Below are 20,715 nucleotides of genomic sequence, written 5' to 3' on the forward strand. Positions count from 1 at the left end.
AGGCAGAGAGCGAGCTCTGCACCCACAGGCGGCTTCAGAAAGGGGCAGGATGAGGACGGTCAGGCTGGCTGCATGCAGTAGTTGGTGCTCTCTCCATGCACTGCGGTTTAGCAGCTGCCCTGATATACACACTGGGATCTTTGGAGGTGAACACAAAGCACCTTATAATCTCAAAGAAAGAGCATGGCGGCAACCTAGAACTGCAGACTACTGGCAATGTACTCAAAGCACCTCGTAAAAATGGGAGCAGCACTCCTGAACTACAGGGCACTGGAAGTGAACTCAAAAGCACCTCAATCCTTTCACAATAGATGTAGCCTAACGGCTAATGCTACCTACCCCGGAAAACGGGGAAGGAGGTTCAAACCTGGGATGTGTACAAAATCTTCTGATTCTGGATAAATCACTTTATAATCCTGTACTGAAAAAAAGTAAAAATAAACTGGTTGAGTTGTAGTGTTTTCTAATATTCTTCACCAGATTTTGCATCAGAATGTACAACAAGAGGTGTGACACTGTAGTCTTGCACGTAATTTGCCCAGCGACGTCAATCCTCTTTGTATCCTTGTCTGACCACAGCTGGAAGACCTCACGCCAGAGGAAGCTGCTTGCTCTGGGTCAAAGTATGACGAGGAAAAATAAGTGCCGGTGCGCCCAATCTGCTACCACCAGCCATAGTAAACTCTGCAGTAGCTGGCACGTCAGCATGTCTGTTGTTACTTGCTGACAGCAGCACCTTGGGCAGAGGCGTAGGATGGAGAGCTGTCACAACCATGTTTTGGGCCCTTTTATGCAAGCATGTGATACAAAATAAAGTACAAAACATGCTGACGTATGATACAGGACGGACCTTGGGGACCTTTAAGAAATGAGTAAATCATTTATTTAAAAAAAAATAATAATACAGCATTATAGTCGTCAGCCTGCCGCTTCCGACTGAAGTCTAGTGGCAACATACTGTTATTATTGCAAGATACCGATTATATAGCGCCGTTTATTACCAGTATGAACATGAAGCATGGTGCCCGGCCACGAGGAGAAAGGATCGCGACTGGGATGAAAGGCTAAGTTGAAACCAGACAGGAAGAGGGAGGCGGGCCATCACAGACTCTGTAACACGAGGAAGTGTGACTCAGTGTGATGGCCAACAAAAATGCTCTCTTAGTGAAAGCGCCTAGGAGGGAACAAATAACACAAAGGGAGGGATATTTAGAAAAATTACCCAACGAAACAGAAGCATTTAGGACAAGCATGACAAAGAACAAAAGGCAAGACTTGGCATGCTTAAAAGCCCATATTGAATACAGCATATCTTTCAGACAGCGCTGCGCGCTGCCAAGCTCAACCTAAAAACAGACTGTAGCAAAGGGCATGGCCAGAGCTAAACAAAAAAGATAAGCTGTGCCCACCGCACTCGGCTGGACAGGCCTTTTATTCCACCAGGCATTTCCACAGTGGACTGGAGCTTTCTACTTTTGAAAGCAGAGGGCTGCTCCTGGTGTAGAATGGGAGAGATTCCATGAGGAGACGAAGGGCGCGGCGTGGATTTGAGCATTTTTGCAGTGTCTTCTTTAGGTTCCCCAGTTACTGCCACCGCCGTAACCGTGGAATGGAAAGGAAATTTGGCTCCCAGTATGGTGGGCATTTCAAGCCTTTTTAAATCACAATGCCACCATTTTCTAGTCCCTGTGTGAACCCGCATTGTGATGAATACTTGGCATTTTAGGTGAGCCGAAAGATGACCATTTAAGCATCATGTGTCTGCAGCCTATTTCACTGAAACTTGTGACCTTTGTAATCTTCACTAAGCAAAAAAAAATTAAATAAATTTTCACAAACTTTACGGAGAAAAACTACAGCTGCTTTGCACAGCTCTGCCATCTACCGTTAAATATCAGCACTCGCATAAAACATGTTTTTTTAATGTATTAAAATATACCCATTGAAAATACTTAAATCCAATCTGAATCCTCAATCTGGCTATTCCCTATGCTGGCTGCAGCATCTACACAGTAATAATGATGCCACTTTTTTGCAGCGGGTTGGTTTGGTACAAGGAGACCATCAGGTGGAACTACATAGTTCTAAAAGGAATGTAAAAGAGGTAATTTACTCTTTTAATCCATTTTATAACAATACTGGAGACTGTCAGTGTATCTTTACCATGACATCAGGATACAATACAGTCATTGAGTATATGAAGTTTTGGCCTGCCTTTTAACCAAGGTCAAAATTTTATACAAAGGCAGAATATTCAGGGCAACAGCAGAGCAGATGGATTTCCTACAAAGTTTTACCCGCCAATTATGTCACTTTCAACAGAAAAAAAAAACAACTGGAACAAACTAACACTCTATCAAGGCAAAATACTTTTCTTTACCTATTACGGAACCTGGATGAGTTTGGCTCAGCCATGCTCTACAAACTGTCATTCTGAAACAAAACATCTATAGTTTTAGGGCAGTGAGATAGCCAGTGAGCTACCCAGTAAAATAGCCAGTCGAAAAAGTTGAAATCTGCATACTTATTATCACAACGAGAAGTTCAATTTCATCAATGGTCTCCAATCTTACGTTCATCGAAAACCATTCCAAGCTTTAATATTATTAGTATTGTAATACTGACCACATCAGACAAGGTTATATTAGTGGCCACCACATGCAGGATTACCAGCAGTGATCACCCTAAGCGCATCAGGCAGGGTTGCTAGCAGTAATGTAAAAAAGGGTTTGCCAATTTAGAAAGCCTTAACAAGGGTAATACATAACAGTTATAGCTGTAATGTCACTCCTTTCAAATTTTATTTATTCAGCCAAGCAAAGGATTCTAATTTTATAGGTTGCGCTGCACACAGGAGGGCTACTTAAAGGTAGTCATTGGAGAAGCCTGTTGCACATGGTAATCGTGTTGGAATGCAAGGACAGCAGCCTGTGCGATAGGATGTGCATGCTGGGGTTTCCCAAGCTGCCATGCAGAAAGTAGTGCATGGAAGCGAGCTGATCACTGGCTTACCTTTGCCTGAAGCTTCTGGACGAGCTGTGCCTGTCGCTGCTGCCCCTCCTGGTATGCCTGCAGCTTGCGCTTGTAAGCAGCCTGCTCCTCCTCCAGGCGGCGCCGCAGTTCAATGTTCTGCTGGGCCAGGCCCTTGTTCTCCAGAGTTTCCCTCTCTCGCTCGCCAGTCTCCAGGTGAAGCGCCTGCTCCAGCTGTAGCAAGGAGAAACAAGTCGGTGTGTTCTGTGTTCTCATTTCAACTGTTCCACATCACATGCCAACTCATTCACTCAGAAATAGTCGAGCCAAGAGGGGAGAAGCAGAAATGGGACAAAGTCGAGAAAGAGTAGTCACAAGAGAGACTGTCAAGAGCACGTGGACATAAGCCAGGAGATGGATAAAGGTACGGCATTCGGAACAAAGGGTTCTCAAAACCTGTTGATGTGCATTTAATACCAGGTAAGACAAAACCAGGTAAACCGATCCTTAAAACTGAGGCACGTTTGGGACTTTACCATTTAGTTAGAACAAACATATTTTGTCGTTTTTAGTCGCAACGCTTTTTCATTTTAGCTACCTATAGTTATGCCATGACATTGAAAATAAATAATCCCAAAACACATTATTTAGACCAACTGTACCAATAAACATACATTCACACAATTACAATTCTAATTGTCTGTTTTGATTAAGTCACTCATTTCAGGTTATTCTTACATGGATTATTAAGTTTTTAATGCAGAGTCTGGACACCCTTGTGTCTCATCATCTCTATAGAAAACTACTATGTACATATAAGTGTATATTTATTATCACAGCGAAAAGTTCAAATTCCAGTTTATTACCACCAAAGATCAAAGTTAAAGTGAAAAAAAACACTGTTTAGTGCCTTGAAAATTGTATAATAAATTCACTTGGCACATGGAAATAACTCTTCCAACTTTCACAAGGCCTCTTTAATGTGATATTAACTTTCAGCATAAATGTCACCACTTGCTTCCTGGTTTTAACTGAATGTTTTTTAAAACAAATGCACGTGAAAAATACAATGCAATAAACTATACCCAGATGTGCAGAATGTAATGCGCTATTTATTACTACTGTAGAGGGAAGAAGTGACATAATTATCAACTCAAACCTTACACTCCACACATCTCATTAAGGCAAACAAAACACGTGCCATACACTCTGGCAGATTTCAGGGCTTTAGTGTTTATTCATTGGATCGCCAACATGTTTCGGCCATGGGTATTTTTTCTCATACATACACACGCTAATGTCACTGTAACATGATCAGGCCTCAAGCAGCCTTTAGCTAATACGAAAACAGTATCGAGCTACCTTAGCTTTCCCATGAAGTCACAGAAGCCAAGGAAAAGGCCCTGGCCATTTCATTGCTGCTTACCATCTCATTCCTGCGCCTTAACGCCGCCTCTGCCACGTGCACAGTGCCCAGACCTTGGCAGCTCCAGCGAATGGGTTGTTCCAGCTTGGACACAAAAAAAAATTACAAATATACGGAGCAGTGAGTGCCCACTATCTGCCCATGAAGGACATCTGAAAATTCCTAGAACAACTAAGCACTGCCCACATGAACCATTCTAAGCAGTGTCCTATATACTCTGATCCCCCCCTAAAATATTTTTGAAGAAGCTGTGGTATCGGTTTGGCCCTATAAATCACCTCAGACAACTCATGGAATGGCTCTGTACTGCACTGGTGTACAACTTAAAGGACCGTTGCTGTCTGGTTCTGCCTCAAGAAATAATATTCATAGAAATATGCATTCCTCATGGGTTTAACTTCTCTGACTAGTGATTCTAGAAACATGTATATTGGGGTGTAGAGAGGGCAGCAGGGTTCTGCCCGTTACTCCCAGTTCTTCCTTACAAGGACAAACCTAGGAGGAATATCTCAGCAACGTTATTTACAGCCTCCTTAGGAAAGCTCTTTGTGGGACCAGGCTTCGGCCCCACCTTAGGAACAATTCTTAGAGTAACACTCTGATGGGCACTGAAGCAGAAAGTGGGACAGCGGGGAAGGTGGACTGCCTAGCATACTTGAGAAACGTATTGCACCAAAAGTAAAGGGACAAGTACATCGTGATATTTGTTCCATCTTGTTAACTGGTGGTGTTGTGTTGCTCCTATACTGTTAGATTATGTGATGTGTTGTGGTGTGCTATTTTGCTGTGATGTATTTGCGTTTTGTGAAACAGACTTGCACTGTAGTTTCGTGTGCTGATGTCATTATTCTGTTCTTGTACTGCTGATGTGTTGTTTTTGTTTTATGCTGAATTGGAATTCGGTAGCACTTTCCATATCCAATGGGAGGCCAGAAGGAGAGTGCTGTGCGTTGCAGGATGTCTTACTTTGCTATGTTGTGTTGCAATGCTATGATTGTTATGTTCTTGTATTGAGGGGTTGTTCACCTGGTTAATTGTACCTTGTTTTGTGATGTGCTGTTGTTGTGGAGATGTGTTTAATTGATGTGACACAGCGTTGTACTGCTGTTAAATTTTTCTGGTCTTGAATTGTTTACAGTTTGGATCTGTGAGTGTGTTTGATGAAAATTACTCTTATACTCCCAAAAGGTTTGTATGCAACTAGGGACATAGTGCAGAAATAATGAATCTTATGTAATCATCAGCTAACAATATGTGCCAATATCTCCTTGCTGGTGTTATGCCACACGGTGGCGGAACTAGAAACTGCTCAAAATCTGCATGCCGGTATTGCAAAGCGGTCATGCGTCACAGAGTAAAATGTTGTATGGCTATGGGCAATGGCTGAAGGTGTTGATAATAAGAATGAGTCTAAGGATTAAATGTAACAGAGGCACCATCAAGGTACCTTTTATGCTGCCCCAACATTTTGGCTCCTTCCCATTCTCCTGAGGTGGTAGATACCACAGCACTTATTAGGAGAAAGGGAGCAGGAGAAGGAAGAACTGTGTAGTCAATCTCTAGCCAAACTGATTGCAAACCATCTACTGGCTAAAAGCATTTCTCTAGCTCGAAGTTTCAAGGCATAGTGACTGAAGAAGCATGTGGGCTAGCTTACATAGCCACTAAAAACTTGTCTCAGAAAGGCACATACCTGAATGATGCCAGCAAAACTGCTTAACTCTAGGTGAGTGTGGGCAAGCATCTGATAGAGGGTTGGTCCAATGCAGAGTCTAACAGCAGAAGACATATAAAGTAATACATTTAGCAACGGTTGTGTTAGCAGCAGCTCCCAAGGCATCACTGCCTCCGTGGAACCCAATGCTCTGGTCCATCAAAGTAAAATGTCATGGAGCACCCAACACACACGGTGAAGTCTACTCAGCACAGGCAGCTTGCAAACGAAGGGGAAAGTAGGGAGAACAGCTCCTCATTCAAATGAATTTATGTAAGAACTATAGGAACTAAGCTGGGGTGAGTGCTCAAGACCACCATGTCATGATGCAATACAGTTTAGGTTTCTGAAGTCCATAGGGCATAAAGCTCCTTGTTGACTTTTTAGCCGCCAAAAAAAGAAGTTTTCAAGGAGAGGAGCTTCATTTGGAATAACGCTATAGTCTTGAAAAGATTAAATAGCTCTCTGGCTAGAACCAGGATGAGGTAGAATCAGGGTGCCGCCGTTGTGGCTTCTCACTGGAAGAAACAGGTTCATCCGATCTGTTGGGTCTCCTTTGAAGACCTCATTGGGAGTGGAGGACTTCCCAGAAGTGATTCTGTAGGCCCGATGACTCCTGCGCACATTCTGCAGCTATTTACCTGCACACCTGATTCAGACAGAGGCCTGGGAATGTCAGGGGAGCATTTTATTAGCAAATAAGAATGTGAATCTGTCTTGGAAAGGCCCAATAGGAAAATATCATCCAATCGTTCCTACTTTGACCTCTGCTAAATTAATTTCTGCTCAATGGTGGGATTGGCCTTTCCTGTACGAATGCACCTGCACCTTGCAGAAGTAAAGCTCAACAATTGGAGTGGGGGAGGATCCAGGAGATGGACTTAGGTGGTCTGGGTGGGGCTGCATTCAGACATCCAATAGGCAGAGACGGTTCTCCCCTCTGTGCAAGCCTCCAATCATCAGAGTGAACTGAAACTTGGGCCCCCAGCCCAAAACAGAGCCGGAGGTTTTCTCGACCACACCGTGCAACAGGCCGGTAGCATCATGCCTAAATTAAAACACTGGATCAGTCCTCTGAAGAGGACATTGTGCCAAAAGGGTCCTTGGTTTCAAGGCCCTGTAACCTCGGCCTCGGTGTTAACAACCAAGTCTGTCTGAAACTGTTTGTTTGGTGCTGGTGAGGAATGGTTGTACGACCTGATGCATTCACCTTTCTGAGGATTACTTATTCCAGGGTAGGGTAATACTTTACTTAACTGACAGGAAAAATGGTCGATTGTGCCTGGTGGCCTGTTGACTGTTTTTTCTGTTGATGAAAGAAAATGTATCTTCCAAAACCAATGCACTTTTGCTCTGTGTGCAAACCAGGTAGTTCTGGAGTAACCTCACTGAAAGAAAAGGAGAGAGAAGAGAGACCAACAAGAGAGAGAGAGAGAGAGACCAACAAGAGAGAGAGAGAGACCAACAAAAGAGAGAGAGAGAGGTGAGTGGGAGAGAAGAGGAAATTAAAATATCCTCTGTACTACGGCCTCGCATAGGAAATAGAGAATAGAAAAGACGTCTATCTTAACTACATTGTGGTGGTAAAAATGAACTTGCGAGTGTATGTGTGCAGGGAAATTTTGTTACTAGTGGGCAAAGCGAGGAGTTAACAACTCACTTCTAAGCAGCTTCTGTTTCCACAGCCTGTTTTGGAGGGTACTCAGACAATCAGAGTAGGAAAGAGTGGGAACACGGGCGTGGTTCAGCTTTTAGAAAAGTGTGTGTGATATCCCTTTGTGATAGATATGAATGTTGACAGATAATGTGTTTGCTCATCGACGTTGCTACAAAGAACTATGTGAACACAGACGCAGGACTTGGATACCCACATCTGCATTGGTGACAGCCTCCAGACCCTTCAGACGTAAGGCGTCCTCCAGCTGCAGCCACGAAAAGAAGAAAGAAAAGAACAAAAAGAGTAAGCAAACGGGACATGGAGGAGACAGGAGAAGCCCACTATATCCACATCTGCAAGCACTACCAGCTCACTGTCACCCCAATAAAAAACTGGCAGAAATGTAATGACAAGATGCATGCGAGTCTGGTGGGCCTACTGCTTACAGATGCCATTTAGAACCATCCATTTCTTCCGCACATTGGTAGTAGGCTGTACCTGTGCCCTGATGTCCAGCAGGGAGTTTTTTCTCCCAGGATCTTCTTTCGACTCTCCACCCTACAAGTGCATTCTGGCACCGGGAAACTACATCAGTGGTCTTCAGTGTCTATCAGAAAAACCACGACTAAAAGAGAGGGCAAGGATTAGCCCTTGTTGTGCTATGGTGTCTGCTGAAGCCCAGATTTAGCAATTAAGAGCTGCTTCTTTGGCCACTGAAAGTTCTTCTCCAGTCAGCAAACAAACAAATGAAAGTCAAAGTTAAAGAATTAAGGGAGAATGACTGTTTGAACCATGGAACCCTTTCGAAAGACAACCACAAGAATCACCAACAATTTCATATGAGCTCATTCATTCACTCGTCTATTTCCCAGTGTGCCTGATGAGAAGGCAGGTCCACCCAGCCTGATCTACCACACAAGCCTGGTGGGAAACGTAACCAGACTTTCAAGTGCTTACACTGCAGTTCAAGTACTCGGACACACGTTTATTAATTTAGAATTAGTTAAAATGAAATGAAAATAGAGCAAGAGCTTAGATGACCCACATTAAGATCCATTCCATATCAAATCCACAATAAAGCAAACAAATGCTGACACTCAAACAACTACAAAGGTCCTTGGAGTTAATGATATACTTTTGTCAACAAGATCCTTATTCGCAAAATCAACATGCCATCAGTTTTCAGGAGTAACACCAAACCCATCCAATCAAACAATCATCTTAGAGGATACAGTTTCTGCTAAATAAGTTTAAAATTCTATACTTATGGGGAAAGCAGGTAGCCCATTTAAGAAGGGCCTTTGACTGTACAAAACTTGTTTACCCATTAAAAACTAAATACCTGGCACAATTTCAGTGATTTGCTTGGTTTGGCATCTGTGGCCACTTTCTGTGGCTACTTTCCGGTAAGCTGGCTTATTAGATGCATATTGTCAGTCTGATCGTGCAAAACTGAAGTTGTGTTACTGGCCAATCTTCTAACAAAACACAGGAATATAATTAAAGAGCAGCGATGACCCCAGAGAGATTTCACATGGAACCGTTACCAGAGGCAAACAAGAACTAACCAATTCCCTCTCTCTGATGTCCAACTGCCAGGAAAGAAGTGTTCCACAGTATTATGCATTTGTCAATGGCAAGTTTTAAGAGGCTATACTAGTGTGTTGTGGTATACTCTAGTGATCGTAGTCGACAGATCTAAAAGAGTATGGACTGCTGGCTTTTACCTGTCCGGTGCTTCTTATATGTGCTCCCTATGTTATGTTAATTGGTTTTGAAAAGCACTGGAATACCTGGAGGTGTCTTGGCGCTGCGCTTCGCAGGATGCTAGGAGGTTAGGTGACTCTTTAATGTACAGAGGCAAAGCAATCCAGGCTTAGCTGCCCCCAGTACAACACTTTGTCCTCCCCAGGCCACCCAGTTGAACCTTGGAACAACTGCAAATTCGGTTGATGCCAAGATTGGGGGGTCTGCCTGGAGTGTACCAATTAAAACAGTATTTTGGGAAATGGGGGCCGGAGTCATGTAAAGCCTTATAGGCGATACAGAGTGCCTGGAAGGTGATTCTGGGGAGCCAGTGAGGTTTTTTCATGGATTCAGACATTGAATTATGTTTTGGGATCCTCAGTAAAGGTCTGGCTGATGCATTTTGTAGGGTTTGGAGTTTGGTCAGTAAATACTGATGAGCGGTGAGAAGTACTCCATTATGGTAATCTAGTTTAGCCATTATCAGCGATGTCACCACTGTTTTCTGAAGGTTGACTGAAATAAAAGGAAGAATCTTTTTTATAGTCCTAAGCGTAAAAAAGGCGGAAAAGGTCACCACATTAACATGATCGGGACAGCTCAATTTATCTTCAATTAGGACTCTAGGATTCCAAGTTTTCCTAACTGGTGTGGGAAGAGGGCCTATATCCTGCAGCCACCAGGTAGGAGTACAAAAGGAAGTATGAGTTCCAAACAATAACATTTAGATTTTCTCTGTGTTAAGTTTCAAGCAGTTTACGCTCATCTGTAAATTGACAGCCATAGCATACCATTAACATAACACATGCCCCTTTCTGGGGGAAAATCCTAACTGACCTAAACGCAGAACTGATGTTGCTTGTTTATGTATGCATGGAATTGTTGAGTTAGTAGTTGATTTACATCTTAGCTTGTAGGGATATGCTAAATGTGGCCATAGGATTAGTAATGCTAATGTGATCGCCTATGAATGTTTGTTAGTGACGTGACAGTTGATTCCTTAAAATAATGCTGATCGTTTATGGGACAGTTCTGTTCCTTCTCTCAAGAAATACTTTATTATGTATGTATTAGGGTGAAATAAAATCAAGGCAACTGTTTATATTGTTTATAAGTCAAGGCAATATCTTATGGGCTCAATGGTCTTGTGTTAGCAGTGGTTTGCTCTGCATTTCCAAGAAAGCTAGAGAAAGTCGGGGTAATTGGCAACCCAGGTAGGACGCAGAAATGCTGCTTATTGCACTCATCTCCATAAGTTCCTAATTTTAATTTGAACTTGCAGGTCTTCAGCCAAATTAAAAACAGACCAGTTGCACATGCTGCAGAAGACTATTTGAGGCGACTTGTATATACATAGAGTTTATCCAATGGTCTTCTTTCATTGACACAGAAATGTGATCAATCTGGCCCACAAAAGGAGCTTGTGCCTGGGCAAAATCATAGGTCAATATCCTCACTATACTAGGATATATATATTTTTTTTAGCAGTAGGTTTCAGATAAGCAATCAAATAGTTGTCATTATCTGGTAATCAAACAGTTGTCATTATCTTCTTGATTATAGCTAACACTGCCACGCTGAAACTGGTCCTGAACCGTTCAACGTGATTCAAAGAATGGGATTGCCAGAATGTCAGTCACACATGGGGTCTCCTTCAGTTTGCTGCAAGCCTGCTCTTCACTTCTATGCCTTTGCTTCAACACCAGATCTAGCATCAAATCTAGCATGGGGAAAGGGGGTTAACTTCCAAAAAGCACCTCACTGACCTCAATGAGCTGCTGCCATGTTTCCGGAAGAATGGACTTTTCAATTACCATATGATTTCTATTTTGGTCTGAACTGGTTTCACACTGGCCCTAAACACAGACAGATACAACCGGGTCTAAAATAAGGCTTTTTATTAATCAACAGGTTGAACTGACTTGCAATGTTCCTGACAAGGGTGGAAAAAAGTTTTATTTTTAGGACGAACCCCCCACATCCACCAAAAGGTGGCATGCTTCATCATAGGGTTCCTTCTCACACAATACCAAAGCTGTGGTGTGGGCTACGACTACTAACATACTAACAGAGGAGCTCTCTGGATCTTTTGAATTGGTCCAACGTGAGTAACATGCATTGGGGAGTGGAGCAGAGTGTCAAAGTATATACAAAGGGAAATGAAAATTATTGCCCAAATAGATGGCAGTCTTTATTGTTGTCTGAGCCATAGTGGTGACATCCTCCCCGCGCGTTTGGCGGTCTCTGTTTGGGACCGCTAAACTCGTAATCAGGCCCAAAGTATCTTACTGGGCAAAGCAGGGATATAGAAATCATCAGTTAAAATACCTCCTGGTTAAACCAAATAGATAATCCTATTTATTAATAGCCCCAGTGGTATCAGATTGATCTGTTGTTGATATGGCCTAAAAAGTGAACTTCCCAACTCAAAATGCCCTTAATAGGCTTTTATCAGTAAACAAAACTTCTTGATTGCATGGTAAAGGGTCCTAGTGTACTGCCAGTCAGAGCTAGAAACCGTGATGCCAGTTAAAAACGATAATATCTGGGAGGTGCCTATTCTTTATGGCATAGTGAATGCCTGCGACTGAATGGCAGGTTGAAATTCGTGGCTTTGGCAAATAGACACATTCTGGCATGCCACCACCCTGAAAATGTGCCATTTCCCACTGATGCTGAACAACTCATTAATCCTACCAGTCTACGTTCAATTGTTTACACAAGTGTCCCTCCTCCTCCTCCTATCATGTTGCTACGCAGGCATGAGTCACAGCTCAAGCAGCATGTGGCCATGCATGGCCTTGGAAACTGGATACCAGAACAATCTCCACAATACCTCCATTTTAACCTTGCCTACACCTGGGTGTCACAACAAAAGGAACTGTGGGCAAGAGTAAGTTCTGCAAATTCTTGCACGGCACTGCCAGCGGGGGAAGTCTGTAGTCTGGACAGGGGATCACAGAAGGAACAAGGAGAAACTGCCATTCACTGAGATAAACAAAGTGTCCTCCGGCTTCTAAACAGAACTTTTCTGTAACCCTCAAAATTGAATCAAAATATGTTTTCTTAGAGGCATAACGGGGCCTAAAATATCTGAGGATGGACAGGTTCATAACCAAGAGATTAGAGTGAGTGAACTTGGTGATATTATTACATACATCTCTTCACCTTCAGAAGGTTCCAGTGCTTTATCCTCATGAAGTGCCTAAATATTATCAAGTCTTTATCGCGCCATCCAATCTTTATCAATGTATAACAGAAAAAATCCTTTAAACTTAGTATAAAGGGTTAAGAAAACAAGAGACCCTTGAGGCTAGGAGAACAGGCGGTTTTCTTTGTAGAACAAAGATTATAACACTTTTATGAAGTTGTCATAGCAAAGACTTCAAAGACACATCTCTAAAATGGATCACAAGTACCAAGCTGGGTTTATATGGAGAAACTTTGGCCACAATACCAACAATCAGTTAATGAGCATCACAGCACACCCCATATAGATTTTTAGCCTTGATGCTTATAAAACCTTTGAAAGTATACACTGGATTTTTTTAATCACTGGGCTCAAGTAAATTATTTTTGTTGACAATTTTGTGACGTATTGCGGCAGTTCTACAAAGTATTCATCTCAAATCTGTTTAAATCCCATAATACCTGGTGCAAATGACATCTACAGGGGGCGCATCATGGACGATCCAATCCTCACTTTTCCTTATACTTGCATTGGAAAACGTAGCTATTTTTTCCTCAGCGACATGGAAACATTATAGAGATTAGGCTTGGCACCACCAAGTTTGAACATTTATTATTTTCGGTGTAGCTGGATTAATTCGGCAATAGAGGATCAAGTTATGTGGTAGGGTTGACTAAATTATGCATTCAAATTATGTAGCATAATTCAACACATCCTACTGCAGTATTACTTTGTCATTTTAACACAATAGGACTGTTTGGGCAAATGTTGCACCTCGTTAGTAACAGTTGAACACCGGAATCAGCAATCAAAAACTGAAAGGTAACCAGTTACACTTTGCAAAGGAGCTGCCACTTGCCCTGCCTCATGTGTAGGTCTCTTTTATTTTTAACTTTTAGTCCATCTGACCTACAAAAAAAGAACTGCAAATCACGCAGTGGATGATGGATCACATGGCACGTGCGGTAAACCCATAATACAATTCACACTTTGACAGATATAGGCCACACAGGATTTATTTTGTTAAACTCTTTTGAGAGACATGGGACTTCATGGAGTAAGTAGAGAGAAGGTGATTATATAGGGGAAATCGACATCAAACAGAAGAGTGGCAATGTAACTAGAGAACCGATTAATCATGACAGTCTTGGTATTCACCACTTATTTTAACAAAAGTTAGCTCGTCATTTTTCAGCTTTCAGACCGGACCATAGGATGATGCGGTCATAATATTTTCTATGTAATTAGGAATTTACCAAACTTGCCACATTTTCCACCACCTTCTGAATCATTTGTATATCTCAACAAAATATTGTCTATAGCTCAAGCATACGTGCCAACATTTTAGAAGAGAAAAGTGGGCAATTTCTAAAAATAAAATCGTGAGAATGTATTTCCGCCACTGACTTATATTGAGGCCTGAATTCGGTTACTGTTATGCATGGGATTTGCAAGTCTGTGCTGCAGGAATGGATATAATATACGCAATTATATGTTTTTTTCATTACCTGTCAGGAGCATGGTGTAAGCGCTATGGAAGGCAGAGACAGCATGATGCAAGTGCTGTGCATTGGCCTGCAGGAGCAGGTTACTGGCAGTGCAGACTCCGAGTTACACAAGACCAGGCCCTTTCGGCTGAATTCTGCAGAGGAACAGGGGTTTTACATGCAGCAATCGGGCGGCCGAAGACTAGCCTTGAAATCAGTAGCCGCCTGCCTGAATCGGGAGGGTTGGCATGTTTGCTCAAGTGATTCAAATGTTACTAAAAGTAACATGACACTCGTGGTAAAATGCAGAGGCAGACACCTTTTAAAAGTCATCCACCAACTCTGGCTTTTGAGTTTGATTTTAAAAATGCATTTTCCAAGCACCAGATTGCTTTCTAGTTAATCGTTTTGGCGTCATATTGGGTGATCTAGTCAAGCAGGCAGAGGTCCATGTAACTTTCTAAAGCCCAGTTTTTTCTTAACACTATAAACAATGAGTGTAATCCTAGTCTCAGTAATGCAAGAACCTCTTTAGCTCATCGGTCTTTTCTCAGACGTTAGTCTTGATGCTTTCAGTTTGTGTTTTTTACTTATTCATTTTTTTGAAGTTTTATATAGCGCAAACTCGCCGAAGGAAATCTGGAACACTTTACATGAGCGCCAGATTACATTACACAAAGTCGGATTTTTTTTTCTTCAAGCACGGAGAGATTTAGGGCCTGATTTAGCTATTGGCGGACGTGTTACTCCGTAACAATGGTGACGGATATCCCGTCTCTCGAAATCTAAATCCCATTATATCCTATGGGATTTAGGTTTCGGTGGGCAGGATATCCATTACCATTATGACGGAGTAACACATCTGCCAATATCTAAATCAGGCCCTAAATGTTTTACCCAGAATCACAGGATGATGAGCGGGTGGTGGACTTGAACCTAGTTCCCCTTTTCCAAAGTCGGCAGGCATTCTCTTGAACCAAGAGGGATGGCTCCGCAAATCTGAACTAGGCCTTTACAAAATATCAAGTCTTTCCTTGTATGCAAAGGGTGAAGTACTTCATGACCCCTGGAAGCCTCATGTCCTACTGCTCTAATCTTGCAGTAGGTGTGCATGTTTTCAGCTGTATGTGGTTTCTGGAATTGGCTCACTCTCTTCCATAAACTAATTTAAGGCTTCACAGACATAAAATGTGGTTCTCAAGTCCCACAGCGATGACTTCATGTGATGGCCCGCAAGTTTAATGGCTCAGAGGTACTTCCATGTAAATTAACCAGGTTTCGAGGGACCTACCGTGAGCTTTACTCAAAGTTCAAAGGACCAGTGCCAGGAAAATGGGGCAGATATTGAGCAAAATGAGCTGCACCTGGAAAAGGAAGCAGTTTTTGTGCACCCCAGACCTCGGTGCCTCGAAAGTACAAAAACGTGTTCATTCATATATTTAATTGGTGCAGCTGAAGTGTAATGGTGATTTACATGGTAACACCGGAACACGGGTGGCAGTGCTAGGGCTAGAAGGGTCTGGCTGGAGCCATACATGGAAAGTCGAAAAAAGGCTGAAAACCCAGGGGACTAGAAAGGTGCCTCTGGCCCTAAAGGAAGAAAGGCAAATTATCCATTCCATTCCCTGGTTTAGCATTTAAAAACACCTACAAATGGGCTGCAGTGGGCCGTTAAGGAACCCCGTGCACTTGTGCAACTGTTCCTTCTGCACTATTGATAGGTGCGCTCCTGGGGAAACCCCAAGAAACGAAAACAGTAAACCCTCTGGAGTGTGGGATGCTTGAAACCCGTGAAGAAAACCGAGGGTCATTATTGTAGTCAGTCTAAACAATGAGGGCATGAATGAGTCGGATGGTGTAGGGCGCAGCTTCAATTGGTGCAGCAGGTGCCGTGGTACCGGGGCCCAGATGGGCCACCGAACCCTGATTATTGCTGTATTTCACAGTTGAATCAGCACCCGGGGGGCATTTCCTTCCTTTCACTTGGGCCCATAACAGACTAACTACCTCCACTTTGATTCTTGGGGGGGAGGGAGGTCAGTGCGGAGTTGTACGTACTAGGGCCAGTCACTACACCTTACAAGTTATTTTGCCAATGTCATGGGGTGAGGGTACCACACCCAAGGAAAACAAAGTTTAGTGCACTGCATGCGTGCAATTTGCAGGACCTGTAAGGGGGCAGTATGGTATTATACAGATAGCAAACTCGTTTGACAATAGAGGCTTTTAAAGCTGAAGGCAAACAGACATCCAGCCCAGGGGCTCTGAGGTTAAGTAGGCAGCCAATCACAGTGCACCGGAGGCGGAACCGGGGTTTGGTACAGTAAATGCCTCAGTCCAGCAACAATGCATCCCCTTATTGGGCGCTATATAAACCTCTATTTCCTACCCCCACCTCTAGAAGCTGCGACCTACATTTCAGCTACCTACGACATTTATAATAGAATTTCCCCACCCCCGGTGCCGTCTCTTTTTAAAAGCCCCCTCTTCGCTTGCACGCTCTGCACATTCACAAAGAGGTGGACAAAGGCCTTACTCCCTGGCAGAATAAAGGAACTAAACATCCCCTCCCCAATCATGCCTAGCATCATCCAATCACCATGCCGACCGGACGCCGTTCCTCTGGCAACCTACACTGCCCGGTACCCCAGGTACTTGCCCGATCGACTCTCCGTTTCACGAACACCCCGGCGGCCTCCTCGGGAGCTCCGGGTGGGTCCTCCATGGGATCACCGGGGGCCTCCTCTGGCGGCGTTCTCCTGTCACCGCGCTGGAACATGGCGCGCCCAGGTCCCTCCTGAGGGACGAGGCGGGTCCCTTATCCGTTACACACAGCCAGCTCGCAGAGCACTGCTCAGGGCATGTAATCACCGTACAATGCCCCTCTCCTCTCCCCACGGGCACCTCTCGCCCGCGTCCTGAAAGGGGCGGGAGACAAAATGGCACCGCAGTTACTGCCAGTCTCTCTTAACCATGATCTCCCCCAATTTATTCCTGTTTCTCTGACCCCTTCATCCTCCCTTTGTTAGGGACACTCACTGCATCCCCAGCATCTCCCAGCGGTGAATGAACCAAAGCTGCCTCTGTCTCACCAAATAAGATTAGGGGCAGGCTTTGGAGTTAGCACTCTTCTCGACGTCACTTCCAAAGTTATTAACTTTGTTCGATGCAGTAGGAAACCTTAGTTTTGTCGCTTTAAGAGCTATAAACAACAGGTGCTAATAAGAGCTAATCTAATAGTTCTAGAAATGTCACCTAATAAGTGTAACCTCAGATCGAAACCTCGGTGTCGCTCGTTAGGATTGCCATGCCCGCTAATTTTAAACCCGGATCTTCAATAAAAGAAAGACCCAGGCGCATACATTTCTATAAAGTGTGTCCAACAAATATTGCCCCCCCCCCCCCCCCAAAAAAAAGACCTTGAAACCAACGGCTCCTGCAAGTTTTTTTTTTTTCAATGAGAATAGTGCGCTCCCCCACCCCACCCGGTGCCCTAAGGGGCATCACTTCATGTGCTAGACTGGTACCCTGAGGGAAAAAGAGTGCCGGTTGAAGTATCACCCAGAACGCCTCTTCAGCAGACTCAGTGGGGCCGAAAGAAACTCTTCACAAACACAAACAGACCTGAGCTTCACTCAGGCGGACATGTCCAAACACCGCGCACCCTTCACCTTGCCCTGCACAGCACACTTTCTGCAACATGTAGGAGAAAATGTCCAGGTGGCAGAAGGAGCATCCTTCTAGACCCACTGCACCCCTTCCTGCAGATCGAGCGTTACCTGCTCTTCAACCACAAACATCTCAACAGCATCCTATTGCAAGCATAACAACTGCCTATTTCCAGCAGTGGATCAGCCGCCCACTCCACACATCTCGAACCACACCAGTTATGAACAGCTCACAAACTTTGGATTCCAAGGAGTTAAGACACCCGCCTATTCCAAAAAGCATAACACCGACTACAATTCACGTTTCTTTTTATAAACAGCGCAAGATCTTTATTCCAAGCTGCTCAAACCCCACCCATTCTAAACAGCTCACCCCCACCTTTTCTAAATAAGTCAACATCCACACGTTCTAAACAGCTCAACACCCATCCATTCTAAACAGTTCAACACCCACCCATTCTAAACAGCTCAACACCAATCCAATTCTAAACAGTTCAACACCGACCAATTCTAAACAGCTCAACACCGACCAATTCTAAACAGCTCAACACATCCATTCTAAACAGTGCAACACCCACCCATCCATTCTAAACAGCTAAAAACCGAACTATTTTAAACAGCTCAATAACCCATCCATTCTTAACAGCCCAACCCCCACCTTTTCTAAATAACTCAACAACCACCGGTTCTAAACAGCGCATCACCCATCCGTTCTACACAGCTCAACACCCACCTCTTCTAAAACCGTTCAACACCCAACTCTAATAAAACTGCTCCACACCCACCTCTTATAAAACAGGTAAACACCCACCTGTTCTAAATTATCTCAGCAACCACCTATTCCCAACAGCTCAGCACTCACCTGTTCTCAGCAGCTCCTCGCCCACATAGTCTAAACAGCCCAACACTAATCTATTTCAACACCTTGACGGCCACCCATGCCAAACCCAGTTCATAAACACCTAAACCAAGGAAGTGAAGCAAAGTGATGGAAGCCAATGCAAAATTTGTTGTGGTGTCCCAAAAAGTTAGCCTAAGTGGCCGCCTCACATGGTTATGCACATTCATTTAAAGCCCACCTACTGCAAACAGTTCAACAACAACCCATTCTGAACAGCTCAGACCCTCTTGGTCCATACAGCTCATCATCTCATGTACTAAACAGTCCAGCAAGTTCCTACTCTAAACCACCAACCAGCGGTGTAGTACAAAATGACGTCCCTCGCTTGAAAGCATTACCAGGGGCACATGCGTTTTCACATAAGTAGGTCACACCACACACATATACAAAGCCCTTTGGCCCAGAAGGGGCAAGCGCAATGGCTTTAGCACGGTACAGCACCGATAGATGACAGGGTACCAGAATAATTGCACTGTACATGAAGGAGAGAAAAAATGGTCAAAGAGAAAGGAAGAGTAGCTGGAGACTGTAAGTGGAGCGTGAGCTGACTGGTGGGACCTGTGAACATTCCTGTGGTGCCCTTTAACTGGATGAAATGACTTGTTGAATTAAGCCCGAACTGGGCCTCAGCAAGAGGAATGGGCAGCGTTTACCATCTCCCAGGGCAACCCCCTCCCTCGGTTATTCTGAATATATTAGGCATGCCGCCCTGGCTCTCCCGAAGCCCCCGTCCTTTCATGGTTAGGGAGAGCGTCACAGGCCATAAAAGCCCCCACCCCAACCCCCCATAAGAGAAGAAAGCCAAAAGGTCCTAGACCAGTGCGAGAGGCACAGGGGGCTAGTCCCTCCCGTTGTAAGATGGAACTGTGGGACGCAGAAAGAGGGGTTCTGGTCGTGTCACACAAACTGTGCGATCTCGAGCAAATAACTACCTACCTAAATCTCAGTTCCCAAATTAACCAAAGCTGTAAGTGCTTAAAAATAGACGGAGCGCCTAGAAATAGGCTAAGTGCTCGGCTAAAGTGGTCGATAAGGTCGGGGTATACACGAGAGACACTGTCCACATATCTAGCTTGTTCACTCACATGGAAGTACGTTTTTTTACTACACGTGATATCTCCTTATCATTTCATAGCGAGGAAGTCATCATATCACCTTCTTTGTGACACAAGAAGTAGACTATAGTAACCATTGTCTTAGAGTTCTCACCTCACAATACCGCATACTGCCGTCAAATAAGAATGGCAAGTGTCACGTAGTATTTGATGAAAAAGATCACTCTTGAGATCCCTCTGTTATGAACCCTTTGGGCAATTAAGAGGCTGATAAGGAACATTTCAAGGACCATCTCTGCTTTCCTTGTGTTCTGCTAGAGTTCAGGAGTCGTACATCCAGGACCACTGGAATCATGTGGCTAAGATGAACCAAACGATGTAGTAGCACGGACTATACACTATGCAGTGAGGAAAGGCAACGTATGCACCAGGTTTTGCGGCAGTATTACTTCCCCGTTTTAAAATGTTGACACTTTGATACAAAATGGATGACAACGCTATGCAAAGCACAAAGTTTTCTTATGAAAGAAAAATATACAATTGCAGCAGATTTTGATAAAAATGGTATTTACCTACAAATACAGATTTTGTCCAGCAGAGAAGCACAGAACACAACATTTTACTAACACTCCCTTCTCTCCGAATCACGAGGAAAGGGTTCCTTAATTGCACCCCCTTCTTGAAACTACCCGTTGTCCATTTTATTAAAATTCTAGGAAAGTATTAGCGTGGTCCAAGGGTGTCCTGTCTTAGTACACACACCATGATTCTACACATGCAATCCACACGTAAAGGATTAAACCCCCATGCGCACAGCTGTGGTCTCCTTAGTAGATATTTTATCACAGACTCAACTTGCATTTATCACAAGGTTAAAACAAAGCAATTGATTTGTTTTAAC

The 20,715-nt window shown here is 43.7% G+C and overlaps 1 protein-coding gene across 5 annotated transcripts in view; it reads right to left on the reverse strand.

Annotated features, from left to right (window-relative positions):
* CROCC (ciliary rootlet coiled-coil, rootletin) overlaps positions 1–20,715 on the reverse strand; it is a 312,203-nt gene that overhangs the window by 251,725 nt on the left and 39,763 nt on the right. For 2 of the 5 annotated variants that reach the window (XM_069240714.1, XM_069240713.1), the window contains exons 4-6: positions 7,982–8,032; positions 4,397–4,480; positions 3,013–3,204 (exon numbers count right to left, since the gene is read on the reverse strand). In XM_069240714.1, the coding sequence (XP_069096815.1) occupies positions 3,013–3,204; positions 4,397–4,480; positions 7,982–8,032 (327 nt within the window). The remainder of the gene's footprint in view (positions 1–3,012; positions 3,205–4,396; positions 4,481–7,981; positions 8,033–20,715) is intronic. The other 3 variants (XM_069240717.1, XM_069240718.1, XM_069240716.1) reach the window with 2 other exon arrangements.

This window comes from Pleurodeles waltl, chromosome 6 (genome assembly GCF_031143425.1).
Source record: "Pleurodeles waltl isolate 20211129_DDA chromosome 6, aPleWal1.hap1.20221129, whole genome shotgun sequence".
NCBI lineage: Eukaryota > Metazoa > Chordata > Amphibia > Caudata > Salamandridae > Pleurodeles > Pleurodeles waltl.